This window comes from Prionailurus bengalensis, chromosome A1 (genome assembly GCF_016509475.1).
Source record: "Prionailurus bengalensis isolate Pbe53 chromosome A1, Fcat_Pben_1.1_paternal_pri, whole genome shotgun sequence".
Lineage (NCBI taxonomy): Eukaryota > Metazoa > Chordata > Mammalia > Carnivora > Felidae > Prionailurus > Prionailurus bengalensis.
Genome location: NC_057343.1, coordinates 142,787,285 through 142,807,500, shown reverse-complemented (window position 1 = coordinate 142,807,500; position 20,216 = coordinate 142,787,285). Strand labels below are relative to the sequence as shown.

Sequence of the window (20,216 nt, the reverse complement as noted above, 5' to 3'; positions counted from 1 at the left end):
AAAAAGGGGCTGGCTCTTCATAAAATGTTGGGTTTGTCAATGGGTGATAATACGCAGTTTGAAGCTTCATGCAGACCTTGTGCGGTGGCAGTGCTGCTCAAAGGAGTGATTCTAAAAATGAATTTGAAATTAAGACATTGCTTTGTGACAAAGACAGGTTTTGTGCCAGAAAATGTTTGAATACATGTTTTTGTTTTGCTTTTGGGCATTACATCAAACAGCTTAGAGGAGTGTAATTATAGGTAATTGTGAATACAAGTCAATTTACTCTTATACCTACAATTATACTTGATTTTAATCAAAAATGTTCTCAAATTGTTGAAAAAAAAGATTTGGAAATTTTACATGGCTCCATTTGTAAAACCTGTAGATGGACCAACCAACAAGTTTGAATGGCTTGCTAATTTTACACACTCAGGAAGTAAGTAAAACAGTTTAAAGGGAACTCTCAAAAATTAAGATATGGCTTACTTTAGCTGCTTCTTCCTTAGATACCAGTGCCCTTCAACTAACTTTTAAAAGAATGATGCGTATCTGGAGAATGTTATCCGTTCACCAGTCTTTCAATAAATGGGCACAGGGAGTCATAATATATCTGTTTTTAAACTTGACCAGATTATGTAGATTCTGAGACTCATCTATGTGCTTTATAGGAGTGTATTTTTATGTATATGTGGCTCAATACTTATTTCAACGCTATCAACCAAAAGGTGCTTTACATATCAGTAGGCAGTGAAATGATCTGAGTAGGAGTCAGATTAAACATCAGAATTATGTATCATGATTGTGTGAAATTTCTCAGTTCTCTCTGATCTCCAGGAACAGTTGGGTAAAATAGTGAATATAGCTTAATGTCCTTTACATTCTTAGCAGACTCAGTACCTATGGATCGAACTAGTTCTCTTTTGCTTCTAGTGAGAACTTTGGAGGTTTTGGCTTTCTTAGTGAAAGGGTTTTTTTAAACTTGTATATTTCTGTTAATAAGCATAAATGGAGCATCTTCTCTATTCGAACATTTTGCTATGAGCTGCAGCAACTTAAAAAAATAAGCCATGGTTACAGATTTAAGGCACATCTTAAGAGTCCTATGGAAATGGAAACCATAAACACAAGAGTACAGTAATATATGAGTAGAGCTGAATTGGAGGTTTGTATAAGAGGCCTTGGGTACTTGAGGGAAGGCATTACTATTGCTGCCAAATCTTCGGAGAAGAATCCTTTTATCTTGGATTATAATGCTAAATGTGTTCTCTAATATGATGTATAGATGTGAAATTTCCACCAAGAAACAATTTGCCATTCCACATATGTCTCTGTCATACCAACACAGACTTGAATTGAGCTTTTTCTGAGAAGCATTTGCTTATATTTGTTTATATTTCTGGTGGTTCCACTTTTCTTCGTTGCATAAGCACCCTCGGGTACACCTGCATTATTTATCCCGGCAATTATAACATTAACTTTGACATAAATGGTTGCAAAGTGCTTAAGAATCTGGATCCGGAGACATAGTATACATAACCTTTTTAAAAATCTGACTTTTTTATTGTGTTTGTTTTAGAGAAAGATGGCTCTAGAAAAAAAATGTAACATTTGAGAGTTTCTTTAGGATTATTGCTCTTTTAATACCTACCCACTCTCTTTCCCTAACCGAGGTTTTCATTATCCTAAACTTGTTCTGCCCCACCGAAACCCTCTCATATTTTTCTTGTTCTTTCCTTTTTCCCCTTTGAAACTTCTCTGCTTTGTGCCAAATGCCTGTGACTACTACTAGTTTAAAAAAAATCCCCTTTTGCTTCTGTAGAACTCAGATAAAATTTTCCTATATGCATCTATTATCAGGAAGACTTATAAATAAGAACTAAAGAAGATTAAGAGATAGTGTCAGATAATATGCAGTACGTTAAATTGGAGCCTTTAGAAGACACTTCCTCTTTTATGTTTTTCATTGGTTCTCAGTACCTATCATTTAACCAAATGCATCAAAACCAACTCAATGTGATCATTAAAAATATGTCAGGGGTATTTAGGAGAGGGAATTTTTAAAAACCAGTCCTCTAAATGATTGTGACAAATAACTATCCAGGTTTGAGAGCCACTTAAATTTATTAGTGTCTTTGCTACTTGAAACTTAAATCTAGTGAGAATATACTATAGGGAAGGCAGAATTTTTGATGCCTCTCAAACCACAGATCAGCCATTGAAAGATGTATGCAGACAAACATATACCATAGACTCCACAGATAGGTTTTATGGAATTTGAAACAGTAATTTTTAACTAGATATCACAATTACCTTTATTGGTTTCTTATTGCTGCTGTAATACATTACCAGAAACTGGGTAGCTTTTAACAATGCAAATTGATTATTATCTTACAGTTCAGAAGTCCAAAATGGGCCTCACTGAGCTAAAATTAAGGTATCAGCATGGCCGTGTTCTTTCTGAAGGCTCTCAGAATCCTTTTTCTTGACTTTTCCCCCCTCTTAGAGACTGCTCACATTCCTTGGCTCCATGGCCCCTTCCATCTTCCACAGAATGACTGGTGGAGTTGTACTCACACTGTGTCACTCTAACACTGACTCTCCTTCCTCCTTAACTTATCCTTACAAGACCTGTGTGATGACCCTGGCCCACCTGGATAATCAGGAGAATCTCCCCATCTCAAAATCAGCTGATTAGCAACCTTAATTCCCCCTAATCATGCATGTTACATATTCATAGGTTCTATGGGGTAGGACTTGGATATCTTTGGGGGCCATTATTCTGTATACCACCTCACTTGTAGAACCTGTAAAGAGAAAAATGACTCAGATACTCATACCTCACCAGTGAAATGGCAGAGGGGAGGAAGGGTAGGGCCATGGGCATTCATGGAGATCATTCTGATGGAAAACCAGAGCCCAGCACCACACATAAGCATGTCCTCTTTGATCTTGATATTGGTTGTACCATGGTGATCACTCACTATTATTTCTAGAATTCAGATGGAGCCCTGCTGTGGAGTTTATGACCAGCTGCCCAACCAAGCAATTCTTATTTGCAGCAGGCAGTTTTACTTAAACTCTAGTCATAACCACTCAAATTAAAAGAAAGTCAAAATTTCAGATCAGTCATGTTAAATTTTCTATATATCTTCCTATTGTTACCTTTTTGATGTTTCTTTAAGTTAGAATTTTTATTTCAATATCTTACCAACTTTCATTTATGAGAATCAAAATTACGGTAGTATTTCTCAGTGAAACACTAATTTATCTCAATTGATCATGAAAACATTTCAAATGGCATGAAGTTTTTTTCAGTTTTTAAAATATTTTAGGGGCACCTGTGTGGCTTAGTTGGTTGAGTATCCGACTTCAGCTCAGGTTATGATCTCATGGTTCATGAGTTCGAGCCCCACATCAGGCTTGCTGCGGTCACCCTGTCAGCACAGAGCCCAGTTTGGATCCTCTATCTCCCTCTCTTTGACCCTCCCCCACTTGCACTCTCCCCCAAAAAATACTTAAAAATAAATATTAAAATATTTAACTGTTTCCTATCAAATATCAAATATGATTTAGGCACAAATATAATTTAGGCACAAATAGCTCACTTGTGCTGTTAAGGCAACACAATTCAGAAGGTGTGTGTGTGCGTGTGTGTGTGTGTGTGTGTGTGTGTGTGTGTATTTTTTGTATTTCAGTGCTGTTTTTTGGGGAATGAATGAGAAACTACTGCCAGACATGGTGACATTTCCCATTCAAGGGCTGGAAGCTAAAAAGCTTTCGAAACTGAGTCACTGCATAAGCCTTTTGTGAAAAAAAATACTTATATTTTTTTAGAAATTATGTAAAAAAAAAAAACAAAATAAATTATTGCCCAGGCTTAGCACTTGGGTAATTTTTACCTAATGCGTAAAAATAAAGTCATTATAACATGAAATGCATAAAAGTAATAATATGAAAAGTAAATTATAGGAAATGTCAAAATCAACTGTGGCTTATATTATGGGCTGGAGTAGGTTCAGGAAGAATTGTGTGGACAAATTGAGGCTTGAACTGAGCAATTTGTTGGGGGTAGTATTTGATATTTTAAATCAGATGATTTACTGTGACTTAATTATGAAGAGCTAACAAGTGAGTTCTGTGTGCAAGACTGGCAAAAAATGAGGGGCACACTAAAATTTAGAATTGAAATGCAGTATATTTGGAGGGCTGTGCTTTTAGACTTTTTAAAGGCTTGTGTTTTTTTTTCATCAAAGTGTTTTAGGTGTAGGAATACCTGTTCTTAAAATGACAGTTTTCTGAAAAGACTCAACGCAAGAAGAGACGGAAAATTGTTTCATATCCTATAATTATACCACTGGAATTAGTTCTTTTTTTATGTGAAAGATAGTCAGAGCTAATCTTCTCAAAGCTTACTGGCTGTCTGACTTTGTGTTTAAACTAAATGATTGACTTAATTTGTCCTGTCGTTGGGAGTGGAATGTGGAGAGGATCCCTAAGTGTCCACTGCTATCTCCTGGTGGAGTAAAGTCTAAAATGAGAGGAATAGTGGGCATAAATAATTTAATAAAGACAGAATAGGAGCTAAAGTTAGGTTTTGTTGTAAGTTGAGTGGAGAGTTAACTCAAGCAGCTGTGGATGGATGGATGGTAGGACTATATTCACGCCACAGGAAATCTTGGAATGACTTACCTAAGACTTCTTTCCTGTTTTCATGATATCTTCTTCAATAAATTCAGAGAAAACAAGCAAAAGATACTACAACTCAATGATAAGGTAGGTGGGCAATATCCTGTGTAGAAATGGCACTGTGTTCTTAAAGAATTGGATTTATTTCTGGACAGCGACCTTTTTAAAAGCAATACATCGTTCTCCATCCAACAAATGCCTGCCGTGGCCAATAATATGTTGGCATGTCCATTTTCAGCTTGTAGTACAAAATAAATGAAAGCCAAGGACATTACAATTGGGAGGGAAGAAGAACTATTATTTAAAAGGCTTTTAAATGATGTCACTATATATTCTTTTAACAACATCCTCTAAAAGCCTTTGAAAAAATAGTCCCTTCCTCCCTCAGTTGTTAACAAAGACTGTACTAGGGACTGTTCTTTAAAAGGCTGTTAAATGGTGATACTATATTTTTTAACATCAACATCATTTAGAAACCTTTTAGAGAACGGTCCTCTTCATCCACAACTAACAGAGAGGGGGGAAAAAGGACATGGGGGAAGGGATTACTTTTTAAAAGGCCTTTGGATGGTACTATCAATAAATACAGCAATATTGTTTTAAAAGCCCTTCTCCAATGGTGATTCAGCTTTTTGATATGTACTTCTAACCTGATGACCCTATGTTATCTGACAGATTGGTGTTTTAACGTTGACTGAAAACTCAATTTACTAATAATCCCAATAATGCCTTTATTGAACAGTTTAAAAATCAGTTTCACATATACAATCTCATTTTATCCTCACAAGAACTCAGTGAAACAGACAGGATATGTATAATTAGCTCCAATTTACAGAAAAGGAAAAACAAGCTAAGTGACATGATTTAGGTAAGGTCTCACTACCAGTGTATGGCTGAGTTGAAACTCCAACCCAGGTCCCTTACCATCTCGCCTGGTGTCCTATCCAGGTGCCTTAGGTTACCTTCATTGTTTTTTGTTGTTGTTTTTGTTTTTTTAAGTGATATTCTGCATTGTTCTTTTCAACATGTTCAAATTCTAGGAGTTAATTCCTTATAACTAGAATAAAAGTGGGATTCTCTAATTTCAGTGCTGAAGATAGCTATGTCGATAGTAGAGGTTTTATTAACGCTGTAACACTGATGAAATAAATATAAAATATCTCAGCATAGTAGTTAGTCTTCCTCTGATGTTATAGCATTCAGATGTCTTGAGATTCCTTTTCTTTTTGATGTGCTTATGAAATTATCACTTGAAATCCACTTACACATACCTAGTTTATTAGAGAACTGATATTTTAAGCATAATTCTAATCTCATTTTATTGATTTGCTTTCAAAAGTTCTTTTGACTAAGGATACTGATTCACAATTAATATCATATTTAAGATAGTTCCCTCAATTATTAATCATCTTTGGAAAGAAATAATAAATACTGGTTCTGCCACTTCCTGTAGTTCTCTGAAGGTGAGAAAAAAATCTCCCACCAGTTTGCACGCTGATCTTTTTTTTTTCCTTTTATCATAAGGAGTATTTTGTATTTATTAAGAAAGGAATTGTAGCTTATTGCTTGATAGAAATGACATTTAAAAATATTAAATTCCAATCTTAGTCCTGCCACTATTTTTTTCACTTGTGCAAATAAACATTAACTTTAATAATAATTAAAGAGCACTTTTATCTACAAAATACTTACGTATGCAGTAACTGACTATATCTTTTTTTTTTTTTTTTTTTTGAGAGAGAGAGAGGAAGAAAGAACAATCAATCAGGGGAGAGGGAGAGGGAGAAAGGGAATCTTAAGAAGTCTCCATGCCCAGTGCAGAGCCTGTTGTAGAACTCAAACCCACAAATGGTGAGATCATGACCTAAGCCGAAATCATGAGTCTGACGCTCAACCGACTGAGCCATCCAGGCACCCCTCTCACTATGTCCTTTTAAAATCTAATGAGTTAGGTAGTGTTACCCTTTATTTTGCAAATTCAAGCCCAGAGAAGCTAAATGATTTTCTTCTCATCAAGTAACTTGAAGGTCTTCTAACTTAAAATCGAGTGTTTTCTTTCTTAACCACTGCTAACCATAACTCTGCTTGACAATAAGTCATAGCCTTTGTTGCTTCTGAAGAAAGAAGGTTCACATGCCAAAAATAGGTATAAGCTGACAATACATGAGCCAGTGCCATCTAGACCCTAATCCCAGGATTTGATCCAGAAAAATTCATAGTCAATTTCCTTTCATGAAGAGAATGGTGGCTCATCAGGGGGCTTTGCTACCACAGACGTGAACTCCAAAGACTCTTGGATTCCTGCGTCATAAATCAAGTTTTCCTTCCCATTCCTACTTCCTAGCTGAAGAATTTAAAATATTTATGCACACATCAGAAAAAAAAAATGTGTGTGTGTGTTCTTAGGTCTCAAAGGACTATTTCCCATCCTCACCCTGTGTCAGGAATTCCTCAGCAACTTAGAGTATGTCTGGCATCTGTGATGTGAAAGGATGCTTTCTACCTCCATCAGATTTGGAGACGGCATTCCTAGAGGGACCTGTTATTTAAAATTAAAGTAGCCATAATAAAACTGCCTTTCCAATTTGTACATCAACTAAGACGTACTTCTTTTCCTTCCTCTAGGACTTCATCTAGATGAGATCCATATCCCTCTGTCCCCTAAGTTACAGTTCATTTAAGTGGAAGTAGCATGGCCAATGTGTAGATGGAGTGGTCCCCTCTGTAAAATATGTAGAACAGCTACTAATTTCTCTCACGTACTTTTACAAAGTAATATTATATAGCCTAGTTTCTCTCTGAGAACCACCATTTCTGTCTCAGTGTCCTACTGGAAGCATTCTCAGCATGACCTCACTCATAATGCTCTATAATTCTGTCTTTGACAAAATCACTTATTACCAGCAAGATTATTTGCGTGAGGCTCCCAAGTGTTACTTCTAGGTCATTCCCTTGTCATCCTCATACTCCTTCCTGTTTTGACCTCCATCCCATCTTACCTTCTTCCCTTCCTCGTCATTCTCATCTTGGAATCTCTTAATCACTACCCGTGTTCAGTGAAGATCTTGGCATCTTACATATAATTTCTCCAGCCCACCATTATCTGGGAGATCTCCATGTACATCTTAACAACCTGTACAGCTGTAACCTCACAGCATGTTCACCTGTTCAGTTCTGGTAACTTTCACCTGCACTAGATTTCAGCCCTACACACTCTTTCGGTACTTTCAACTCTGAAATCTCGTCTTACCTCCTTACTTGTTCCTGTCATGTTTCTCAGGCCCTTCACTCCTTTGGATTTTTTTTTTTATGTTGGGCCTAGGTTTATAACAACCTGAAAGATAAGTAGGAGTTTCCCCATTTCACAGATGTGAAAATTGAGATCTAGAGCATAATTTTTCTAGTGTCATAGGGTTAAGTAAGAGTTGTTAGGCTGCACAGCCAGAGTTTCAGCTCAAGTCGATCTGGCTTCAAAACCTGGCACTTTCCACCAGTTTGCTGAGCACATAGGGGGTTGAGCACTTCAGGAAAATGATTTTTCCCTCTAGGAAAATGTGTGGTGCAGATTGGAGTATAATAAATCTAAAGAAAGGGAGACCAAGGAGCCTGGGTAGCTCAGTCGGTTAAGCATACAACTCTTGATTTTGGCTCAGGTCATAATCTCACGGTTCGTGGGTTTGAGCCCCGTGTTGGACTCTGTGCTGACAGTGTGGTGCCTCCTTGGGATTCCCTCTCCCTCTCTCTCTCTCTCTGTCTCTGTCTCTCAAAATAAATAAACTTAAAAAATAAAGACAAGGAGACCAAGTTGAATGGACAAGCAGAAGTAAGAGAGGAAAAGATTAGGAAGGACACCAAATTGTTAATTATGGTTAAATCTGAGGGGGATTTTATTTATTTGTCCACATAGTTTGAAATTATTTTCAATAAACTTACATTACTTTTGCTATTTTATATAAATGTTTTAAAAAATGCTTTAAGTGTGAATGATGACCTGACCTAAGCTGGTGATAGATGGACAGGAAAGAAGGAAATGAAAACAAGGGACTTCAAACTTGTCAACTAATTGCTGGAAATAAAGAAGGTATCGAAAATAATGCAAGGTTCTGAGCTTGTTTACAATGGAAGAGGGCACTAACATTTTCTTTTTTATATTATGTCATTGATATTATCAGAGAAAGGAACAGAACTATCAAGATCATACGATTATCATATCTGTTAGATAACACAACACATAATTGTTTTGTACTTCTGTAAAATCTGGTTCTAATGAAATTTATTGTAACCAATTATTGTAACCATTTTTGCTAAACACTTTGAAAACACTTAGCACCCTTAAACCAAAAGTAAGAAAGGAAATTTAAAAAAAAAAATAGCAGAACATACCTAAGAATAGAATAACATGTCTTTATCCATGGTTCTGGAACTATTTTTTCATGAAAGTTGTAAGTAAAGGAACATGAGCATCGTTCTGGATTTCAGATTTATAAAAAGCATTAAATGTATTGACAGTGAAGCTTATAGATTTACCTTCGAAGAGGAGAAAGAATGGGATATTATTAGAAAGTAATTTCCCCTTCATCTCAACATCCATATGAACTGAATGCATCCTATAATAGGGGGTCAGCAGACTTTTTTTGTAACAGGCCAGATAGTAAGTATTTTCAGCTTTGCAAGCCACAGCCCCTCAGCTCTACCACTGGAGTACAAAGCAGGCATAGACAGTATATAAATGAAGGAATATGACTGTGTTCCAATGACAGTGGACTGGATTTGGTCCAACGGTTGAGTTTGCTAATGTCTGCTTAACACCATGCATGAAGTAAGATACTCATTAAATGTTTGTTGACAATGTATTCAGATATTTCTGCAAATATATTTTTTATAATATATATTGATTATTACCAAAGTAAAAGGTTAAAAAGTCTCATTTTTAATAATATATTCTGATTGTAAAATAAAATATGGGAAATGAACATGATTACTTTCTAGAATACCTAAATTTACATATGTAAGGAGGAGGTTAGCTTTAGGCTTATAAGCCATTTATTTAAAGTAATATTTGATGGGGGCACCTGGGTGGCTCACTAGGCTTAGCATCTGACTCTTGGTTTCAGCTCAGGTCATGATCTCGTGGTTCATGGGTTCCAGCCCTGCATCAGGCACTGTGCTGACTGTGCAGAGCCTGCTTGGGATTCTCTCTCTCTTTCCCTCCCTCTCAAAATAGATAAATGAAACTTTAAAAAAAAAATCAGTATTTTATGGAAGATAGACATGTATTTCCTTGAGTTATGTTTATAGTTAGTGCTAAGAGTTAAGGAAATTTGTCCTCTCCCCCTTTTTTTTTTATCTATACTAGGTAATTGTGTCAATACTTTGGGTTAAAGGTAAAATAGACTCACTTTCTACAGTTTACTGGGTAAATAAAACAGTACTATAGCTTTCTGCATTACAGCTCTTATCACATGAGACATTGGTTAAAATACTAATTTTAAACGTGAAACTGTATCTCTGTTGTACCTATTTTCTGGTCATTTTCATAAATTGTACATCTAAATAGATACAGCTATAAAATAAGCCAAACAAAACAGAGTATTTTATATACTACAGATCTTCATATTTTTGAAGTCCAAAAACAGAATAGATTGATAATACTTAAAAATGATTAAGTGGCTAAGTGTGGATTAAAGCATAAAAAGCTGAAAAACATTGTTTTATAAAGCTTTACATGGAAGTGTTATCTTTGAAATAGTAAAGCAAATGTTGAACAAGGTTTATTCTTAGGCACTTACTTGATATTCTGTGTTTTATTTTTCAATTCTCATTTAAATTTTATAATTCAATCATTTTGAACGGCTATGTTCAAAAGAAGTTTTACAACTTTAATCTTAATAATCTCAAAAAAAAGCAGACATGCTATGTCATAAAATAACTATTAGTGACTAGTTTGTATCCTATAAATCTAACTTGAGTTGATAATATGGTCCATTACCAGCTAACTGCACAGAGTATTTTTCATTTTACACTCTTCAGTTACTTTTTAGTGAAGTGTTAAAAAATATGAAGCTTTTCTCCTCTCTAAAATTGCACGCTGTCTGTCTGTTATTAGGGAGATAACAGCTCTTATAAATGTTTCAGTAAGCGCTAAGTAGACAGTTATGTGCACTCTCATTCCACGCTTATTTGCTTACTGTAATAAACTGATAAAATATGTGTGGTTTGTCTCTGTGTATCTACAGGCATCATGAGTCACATAGATTTCCTTTAGAAATAATGTTGTGTCTGCAGAATTGATTGGTTATTTTCATAAACCATCTAAAAAGTACACAAACGACTTTTATTATTTAAACATATGCTGTGTAAAGATTTGTAGAGGATTATCTCATTGTTACTTGATGCTTTTTGTTCTGTTAACTCTAGAAGGAGGCTTTTTATTTTAGAGTTATTACAGTTACTGAACTAATCACCGCCTCAAGAATCATAGTGAAGATAACCCATATCATTTGCTTATGATGCAGCTAGCTTTTTAATTTTTTGAACATTATAGTTAAATAATTAAATCAGAACTAATGTTTTCAAATATTGTATTTTATAGGATCCTGCATTTATAAGTTTTTTTAAGTTTTAATATTTAATGGGAAGTAATGCTTTTACCTTAAACTAGATATTCTGCAAATGATTGATTGTTTCATAGAAGTCCTTCTAATTAATAAGTTGTTCTTTTGTGTGCCTTTTGGAAATACGGTATTTTTTTATTTGTTTACAATTACACATACATATAATAGAAAATTTCTAGTCAAGTGTTATCCTGAAACCAACAAATATTAATAGTGGTAACCTCCACTTATCACCACAGTGTGCTCCAATAAGACTGTTGTATTTGTAGGAATAGTGTTATAATTGAGCACTCAGCATCAAATAAAGTATACTTAGGACCAACACTAGAGGTACATTATCTGCAAACCTCTGTAATCATTTAAAATATAGTAAAATTATGCTTTGAATTCTGAAAATGGGTAAAATTATGCTTTATACATTGAACATAAAAGTGGGGAATAAATGGGGAGACAGATAATAAACATAACAATAAGCAAATTATGTAGTGTTAGGTATTAAGTACCTGTGGAAAAAGAAAAAGGGGAATCAGATGGGAGAAATGCAAATGGGTTAAGCCTCATTAAGAAGGTAACATTTGAGCAAATATCAGTCACAACTGAGTCATTGTGAGTATCTGGAGGAAGGGCATTCCAGAAAGAGGGAACCAGTGCCAAAGGCCTATGGTAGGAGCATTACTGGTGTGTGCAAGGAATAGCAAGGAAATCAGGACGGCTTGAGTGGAGTGAGTCATGGGTTCAACAGTAATAGGAAACCAGGTCAAAGAAACAATGGGACCAAGCCAAAAGGGATCTTAAAGGCCTTTATAAGGATTTTTGGTTTTTAAAGTTCAGTGAAATTGGGAGCCATTGGAAGATTTTGACCAGAGGGGTGACATATTTGTAACTTTATTTTAACTGATTCGTTCTGGCTGTTGTCTTCAGTCTGTGCTCAGTAGGGTAGAAGAGTAGAAACAGGGAGACCAATTAGAAGGTTTTTGGAATAATCCAGATGTGAGATGGCGGTAGATCAGACCAGGATGGTAACAGTAGAGGGAATGAGAAGTGGTCAGATTTTACATAGTTCAATTCAGGTAATTATGGATTTCTCCCCAATCCTTCCCTCAGGTGCCAGCTATGACTTTTATATTTTCATAGTGTACTAAGCTTATTGCTGCCATGGCATTTATCACATGATTTGTTGATTTACTTAGATTTCCCCAGCTAAACAATAAACTCCTTGGGGACTGGTTTACTCTGTCTTTGTCTCTGTATCATAGTCCTTAGTATAGTGGTTGGCACAACTCGATAAATTCAGTTGAAAGAGCGAGTAAGTTAATGATTAGTGGTTACTTTGCATTTGAAATAGTGATGATCTCATTGGGCAGGGGGCCTTGGAATACTCAATTCTTGGACAAGACCACCTTTCTCCCTAAGATGCCCATGGGACATACAGAGTCAGAGAAGAGAGAAAGGCAACGTGATACCTTATTATTAGCAGGGGCTTTGCTCTCTAACTTCAGTATAGAGCTTCAGTGAATTACGATGGTCACATCAAGGACTCCTCTTTTCTGTTGAAGATAGGACTAAGTAGTCTTGAACCAAAGCAAGTTCTTAGATTGAACTATATGAGTTGCTGATTCAACTGTTTCGACCTGTAGAGTTGGTAGATTCGTATGGTTCAAGCTATTAGAGGGCATACCGGAGTCTCTGATCTCTCCATTCCATATCAACCAGGGCTTTAGGAAAAGGGGCAAGAGAGCACATTCTCCCATTAGAAGTTTATTCCCGGAGCACCTGGGTGGCTCAGTCGGTTAAGCGACCGACTTCGGCCCAGGTCATGATCTCACGGTCCTTGGGTTCGAGCCCCGCGTCGGGTTCTGTGCTGACAGCTCAGAGCCTGGAGCCTGTTTCAGATTCTGTGTCTCCCTCTCTCTGACCCTCCCCCGTTCATGCTTTGTTTCTCTCTGTCTCAAAAATAAATAAACGTTAAAAAAAAAAAAAGTTAATTCCCTGCTCCCTCGAATAGCGTCATGAAATCTGACTAATCCTGACCAGTAGTTGGTTGGTTGGGAAGTTAAAAGATAGAAACCCAATCTGAACTAGCTTAAGCAAAAAAAAAAAAAAAGAAAAAGTTACAGGAAGGAACGCTAGAGTATTTCACAAAACAACAAGCTTCAGCAAGGGTTGGAATGTGTCAGATTCAAGAACTATAAAGACCAGAGATACCAAGGGTTGGAATGTGTCAGATTCAAGAACTGTAAAGACCAGAGATACCAGCAGGACACTCTGTCTCTCAACTATGCTTTTCTTAGATACTGCTTTATTTCTTGTTGAACAGTATGGCAGGAAATATGACCACAAACATTAGAGTTTTAAATCTCAAAATTTCACCTCTTGAGAGAAACAGGTTTGACTTACCAGGTCCTGAATCCAAAAATCTTGGGAAAGGAATGCATTGAGCCAGGTATCTATTCCTGAACCAATTAATTGTGATCAGGTTGCGAGGTGGCATAAGAACATGCGAGCTCCTTAAAGAACTGATTGTGGCAAGGCTCTTGGGAGATGGTAGGGTGTGTTAAGCAGACAATCCCATACATAATCCTACAGGGTAAAAACACTAAGCAGAAAGCTCCCTCAAAGGACCACGACTTTAGTCATGACCTAGATAAAAGCAACCCTGAAACATTTTAATTATTCTTAGTCTTTAGTGTCATAGAACTTACTTGACATCTCATTGTCAGCTGTCAGAACACATCTTGATACCTAGGAAGTTCATAGAAACAATCAAATCATAGCATGGACTTTCACAAATCAAAGTCAGAAGAAAAAAGTAGTTTCTACTTTGTAAAGTAGTATTTTCGTTAGCAAAGCCACTACCTCATATGGTGCTACTCTGCCATATTCCAAAAAGGCACCCTTGAATGTAAGTTGGATTTTTAGCCTGTGTCTACCCCTCAGTGAGCTGCCACTACACATCTCTTTATGATAGTTGTAGTAAAAATGAATTTAGCTATTTGGAGTTAAGTGAATCTGGGAAATGTTGAGTGATCAAAACAAAATGGGTATCAAGAACTGTGAAGGACATGAGATGTTACCCTACTTGCAAGCAAACAAGTTGCTAAGACAATTTTATGAATACTGGTAAAAGACATGAGACTCCTGTGTCAAAGACAAGGGGCAGTGTATTACTCACAGCAATAGTAAAAGCCAGAGTAACCTCATTTGCGCCACTTCTCTGAGCCCCAGTTCCCACAGGGTGATATGATGAAGGCCAAGTGATGACACTACATGCAGCCTTTTGCTTTACAGGAGAGGAACCTTTACAGAAGATATAAAGAGCTGTTAGCAAATCTGTCCAAACTTTGCTCCAGAGTAAGGCATTTTCCTGTTTCCAAAGGCTGTTTGCTATACAAACATCCTTGAAAAGATTTTGAACAGCCAGATTAACACCTTTGCTCAGAACACATTCGCAAACATGGGAGACTATGGAGAATTATTTCCCGACAAGAGAAGGGGAAGGGAGGGGGAAATATGTAACATCTGTGCCCCTAGATCCTGGGCCAGCAAACTTTTCCTGTAAAGGGTGCAGATAGTAAATATGTATGTAAATAGTAAATATGTAAGTATTCAGCTCTACCATTGCAGAGCAAAAAAGCAGCCATCGACAATATGTAAATGAATGAGTATGGCTGTGTTCCATACAGACTTGATAAAACAGGAAGTAGGCCACATGTGACTTGTGGGCTACAATGTGCCAACCCTTACCCAAGATGATCTGTTTTATTCATACTCCTTAAGTATCTGCCTGTTTTCTTAAACGTAAGCCCTCGTTTTCACAGCCCAGATCTAGGTCTTTCTGTAATTAATTTATTATCTTTTATCTTTTATTTTGTATGTTTAGTAAGATTATTGATATTTATAAAATATGAAGTCAGAAAAGCCATTCTCAGTGTTTAGCATCTTAGAATAGAAGCAGCCACAGATCATATATGTTTCTGGAATATAGATATCTGATATACAAAATATTGAACTAAAATCTTATTTTCCCATCAGGATTAATTGTATTGCATATGGAAATTCTTGAAGGATTTATGGAACCTACTGGTTTTACTCAACAAAATATCACCTATGTAATTCATCTAGATAGTGGAAGGAAATAGACTTTATATGATCTGTATGAACTTAGAAAATTCGTTAAAAAGAAAAAAAATGAAACTTCCAGTTAGCCCTTGTCTGTAGTTAAAAAGTACGTATTATTACCACAAAGTGCCATTTATGAGGCTGCTTATATTGGGAAGAGAACATAGACCCCTGTGTATTCTCACAGATAACCTTTGAGAATTGTCATAGAGGACCTTTTTTAGATGTTGAATTTATTAGTGCTTCTTAAACTTGATTTGAGTGTGGATAGAACGAGTGGAGAAAAGTATGTATTTCTTTGCACATCCATTAACATCTTTTTAATGACTATAATAAAGGTGCACAATTTTGAGACAGGGTAGGAAACAAAAATATTTGTATCGTGTTTCCCAGGGTAAGACTGAGAGAGAATCAATAAGCCAGCCAAGACATGTTGATAATCTTATGTGACTTAGGGTATAAAGCTCCTTATATTTCTGAGCACCTTATATTATGTTTAAGTGCAGATTCCTAGCTGTGTGTAAACCAAACTCCTGCTTCCGTTCTGCTTTTCTCGTACTGCTCCACACTTGCCTCTCTCCAACTTTCAACTTTGTTTTGCCATATTATGTGTTGCTCAAACTTTAATGAATTTTCATAGATGAAAAACTGACTGCATCAACATGTATTTAATGATTTAATGAGACTTGTGTCTCTGCAACAATGAAGAAAATAAAATAAGAATTACTGTTTCCAGTATGTTATTATGTAATTGATGGAATAAACATGAGATACTGAAAACTATAATTATCCAGATAAAGGCTTGTGTTTAAGGTTGATTATTGTAGCCTCAATGACATGGGAATTTAAGATTTTTGCAGATTATAAATTTATAAATATGAGATATATATATATATATACATATATATATACACACACACTAGTGCAAGCATACACACACAATTTCTTTATCTTTTTGCTTATTTTTATGATGTTCATTATATCTGTAAATGAATGTTCCCTGCTAGGGATTGCTGTCTTGGGTTATGCTGATAAACTCTCTAGAATTTGTGAAGAAAATAGAACTTAGAGTGAGCATTGAAACAGAAGAGTTTTGAAAATTATTTTTTTAAGTGTATTTATTTATTTTGAGAGAGAGAGAGGAGAGAGTTTTGAAAATGATTTTTTAAGTGTATTTATTTATTTTGAGAGAGAGAGGAGAGAACCAGAGGGGGGGGTGCAGAAAAATGGGGGGAGGGGACAGACGATACAAGTGGGCTCTTCGCTGACAGCACAGAGCCCGATGCGGGGCTCTTGCTCAGTAACTGCGAGATCATGACCTGAGCTGGAGTTGGATGCTTGACTGAGCCACGCAGGTGCCCCTGAAAATAATCTTTTTACGTGGAAAAGAACCTCAGCTTAGAAGAAGTGTTTTGAAAACTTAAAATGCTAGATTGCTATCATCATCAAAGGCCAAAGTAGAATGCATAGGCCAGTTGCCCCATTATTTTATATAGCCAAAATTTTAAATCCCCTCAATTATTTGTTGTATTTTATAAATAAACTCTTTTGTGCATTTTTAAGATGATTATTTTAAATTGCTCACTCTTACAAATTGAGCTTTTGGACAAGGAGTACTATATTCTAATGATGCTTAGAAGACACTGCCCATCATTTTGTATATATGATATTTAACTCTTGGATATTTGTTGCTTAATCTTAAATTACTAATATTATTATTAAGTTTTAATTTCGTCAGGTATCAGTGGCATAATGAACATATTGAATAGGTTAATATGTACTCACAATTATAATAGAAAGCCTAGGTTGGGAGAGTGCACTTGTTAGGGAAAAATCTTGATTAGGCCTGTTTAATTACAAATTGATATTTTTAAAAAGCTAGCCCATGTCAGGTCAAGCCACATGCAGTACTTTGACTTTGAATGGAAAGATAACCATCACATGATTTTAGAAAGGACTGTGTTTATTCATTTAATATGCTCCTCTGATTTCACTCAGGATTGTAGGGAGAATTTAACTAAAAGAGGCTAAAATTCAACGGAAGGATATAAACAGATAATTAGCCAAGAAAATACTATTGGGGGGGTGGGGAGGAAGTGATAAAGGACACTTTGTTTTGCCAAGTAATTGAATCATAATGTAGGACTGTAAGAAATAAAACAATGTGGTACTGGTTTAACAGCTCGATCAGAGCCAAAAATTTCTCCAAATATGTAAATAATCAGAACATTTGCATTTACAGGTCACTGAGGAAAAGGTAATCAATCATTAAATCATGTACAGACAATTGGTTCAGTATTTGGACCAAAAAAATTAAATTTAGAGGTCAATACATTTAAAACAGTATCACACGAATTAAAAATTGCAACCATGAAAGGTCTAGAAGAAACTGTAAGTGTATAGTTATCTGAGCCCAAAGTAGGGAAGATCTTTTTAATTATTAAACCAAAGGAATAAACCACCTTGAATGAGGTTATAGTCTTCATTTTATAGTGAAAGAAATGCAAGGTGAAAAAAGTTCAAGGAGTTGAGATTGGAAATTTTTGGTAGGTGATACCATCTTCAAAAACCTGAGAAAATCAACTGACAAATTATTAAAACTAAAGAAAATAAGCATGATGCCCAAATATAGTTTACCTAGGAAAAAAAACTGACAAAAAAGTTTATAAATTCTAAAAAAAATTGTATATATGACAGACAGCTTATTCTCTTCTTTTTTTTAATTCATTTTTTTTAATTTACATCCACATTAGCATATAGTGCAGTAATGATTTCAGGAGTAGAATCCAGTGATTCATCCCCTACACATAACACCCAGTGCTCATCTCAACACGTGTCTTTAATGCCCCATGCCCGTATACTTATTCTCTTCTTATTAGGTATATATTGTCAAAATATTTTAATATATGTTGAGTATAGAAAAATTTTAATGCTGTTTTGGAGGCATTTTCTTTACGTTTTTATATAATTTCTGACTTAATATCTGTGAGTATGATATTTGTTATTGTGGTTTATGTAATACTTAAGGGAAAATAGGAGTTAATATCCTACAATTTTCAAAGAGAATAACTGTATTTACTAATTCATCTTTCTTTGTTTTTCCAATGTGCAATAGGTCAGTACTCCTGTCTTTGTACCAGTGAAAACTCATGTGCTGCTTCATCGAATGAGTGGAAAAGGACTAGCTGCCCATTATTTCTTTCCAAGGCAACCTTGTATTTTTGGTGATAAGATGGTCTCTGTACAAATAACATTGAATAATACTACTGATCGAAAGATAGAAAATATCCACATAGGTGGGAAAAGACTTCCTGTAGGCATGCAAATGCATGTTTTTAATACAATAGGTAAATATTAATTCTCATTTAAAACTTTATATTTGATAATTAAATACATTTCTTTTAAAAGTAAAGTAGAATACATATTATTTTATTGACTATATTTGTCAGTATAGTCCGTTTACGTTTGTGTCCTTTTTTAAACTGAATTTATCATACAAAACGAACACACTTCTTTGCCCTTAGTGAATTGGGTGCCAGCAGTGGTAACATGTATGTACCAGTACTGATGGATCTCAAGAGTCAAAATTGCCTCTCATTTTACCTGTCTTCATCACCTTCCCTCTGTTTCTCTTCCTGGCCAACTTCATTCCCTGCCTGAGTTTAGTCTGCCTTTTTGAATCATAGCTCCCCTTCCCTGTTTCCTTTTACATTCCATAAATTGCAAAGTGAGGAGAGCAAAGGCTGAGAGGATTTATACCATTCTGTTTGTCTTCCTTTCCAGGTATACAGTATAAAGTAGCCCATAGTAGGGGCACCAGGGTGGCTCAGTCGGTTAAGCGTCCAACTCTTCATTTCAGCTCAGGTCATGATCTCACGGTTTGTGAGATTAAGCCCTGTCTCAGGGTCTGTGCGGACAGCACAGAGCCTGCTTGGGATTCTCTCTTTCTCTCTCTCTCTCTCTCTCTCTCTCTCTCTCTCTCTTTTCCTATCCATTGAGCGTACACACTCTGTCAATCTCAAAATAAATAAACTTAAAAAAAATAGTCGATAGTATATTACTAGTATTTATACACCTCATGTTTTAAAATATTTTTAATCTTTTGCTACCATTTAGAAATCAAGATGTTTTGAGGCGCCTGGCTGATGCAATCAGTTAAGCATCCGACTTTGGCTGAGGTCATGATCTCATAGTTCATGAGTTCAAGCCCTGCTTCAGGTTCACGCACACCATGCTTCAGACTCTGCACTCTCTCTCCCGGTCTCCCTCCGTCTCTCTCATAAACAAATAAATAAATAAATAAATAAATAAATAAGAAGAAACTCTTTAAAAAGAAAAGAATTTTAAAAAATAGAAATCAAGATGTTTTTAAATTAAAAAACACACCCAGAAACCTCACTTTTCTTAGAAAAAAGCACAAGATCTGGCAGTATTGTGCCTTTATTCCAACATACAACAGCACCGGTTGGTGTAGAGGAGGCTGCCCTTAGATGCAGCCTGTGCTTTCCACCTGACCTCCGTGCTCATTGTATCACACTGTCTCGCCAACTGTCATCTTCTTCCATTTTTTAAGTATTTTGCCAGAAATAATACTTTAAAAAAAATTAAGTGTAACAATTGTGTGTTATTTTGAGTTTAAAGATCATAATTAATGTTTACCTCTATTTTTTCTGTTTGGTTTAAGTGGAAACAGTCCTAGAGTTTCATTGGGAGAAACTTCAGGCAATAATATCAATTAAAACTGATAGAAGGTTTCTGTCATTGAATCCTTGAAATACTCTCCAGTTCCAGATAGTTCCTTTTTGTAATAAT

At 35.7% G+C, this 20,216-nt stretch overlaps 1 protein-coding gene across 3 annotated transcripts in view; it reads left to right on the top strand.

Annotated features, from left to right (window-relative positions):
- Positions 1-20,216, top strand: part of AP3B1 (adaptor related protein complex 3 subunit beta 1) — a 262,894-nt gene that overhangs the window by 208,039 nt on the left and 34,639 nt on the right. For all 3 annotated transcript variants that reach the window (XM_043592664.1, XM_043592657.1, XM_043592673.1), the window contains one exon: positions 18,520-18,751. In XM_043592664.1, coding sequence (XP_043448599.1) covers positions 18,520-18,751 — 232 coding nt within the window. The remainder of the gene's footprint in view (positions 1-18,519; positions 18,752-20,216) is intronic.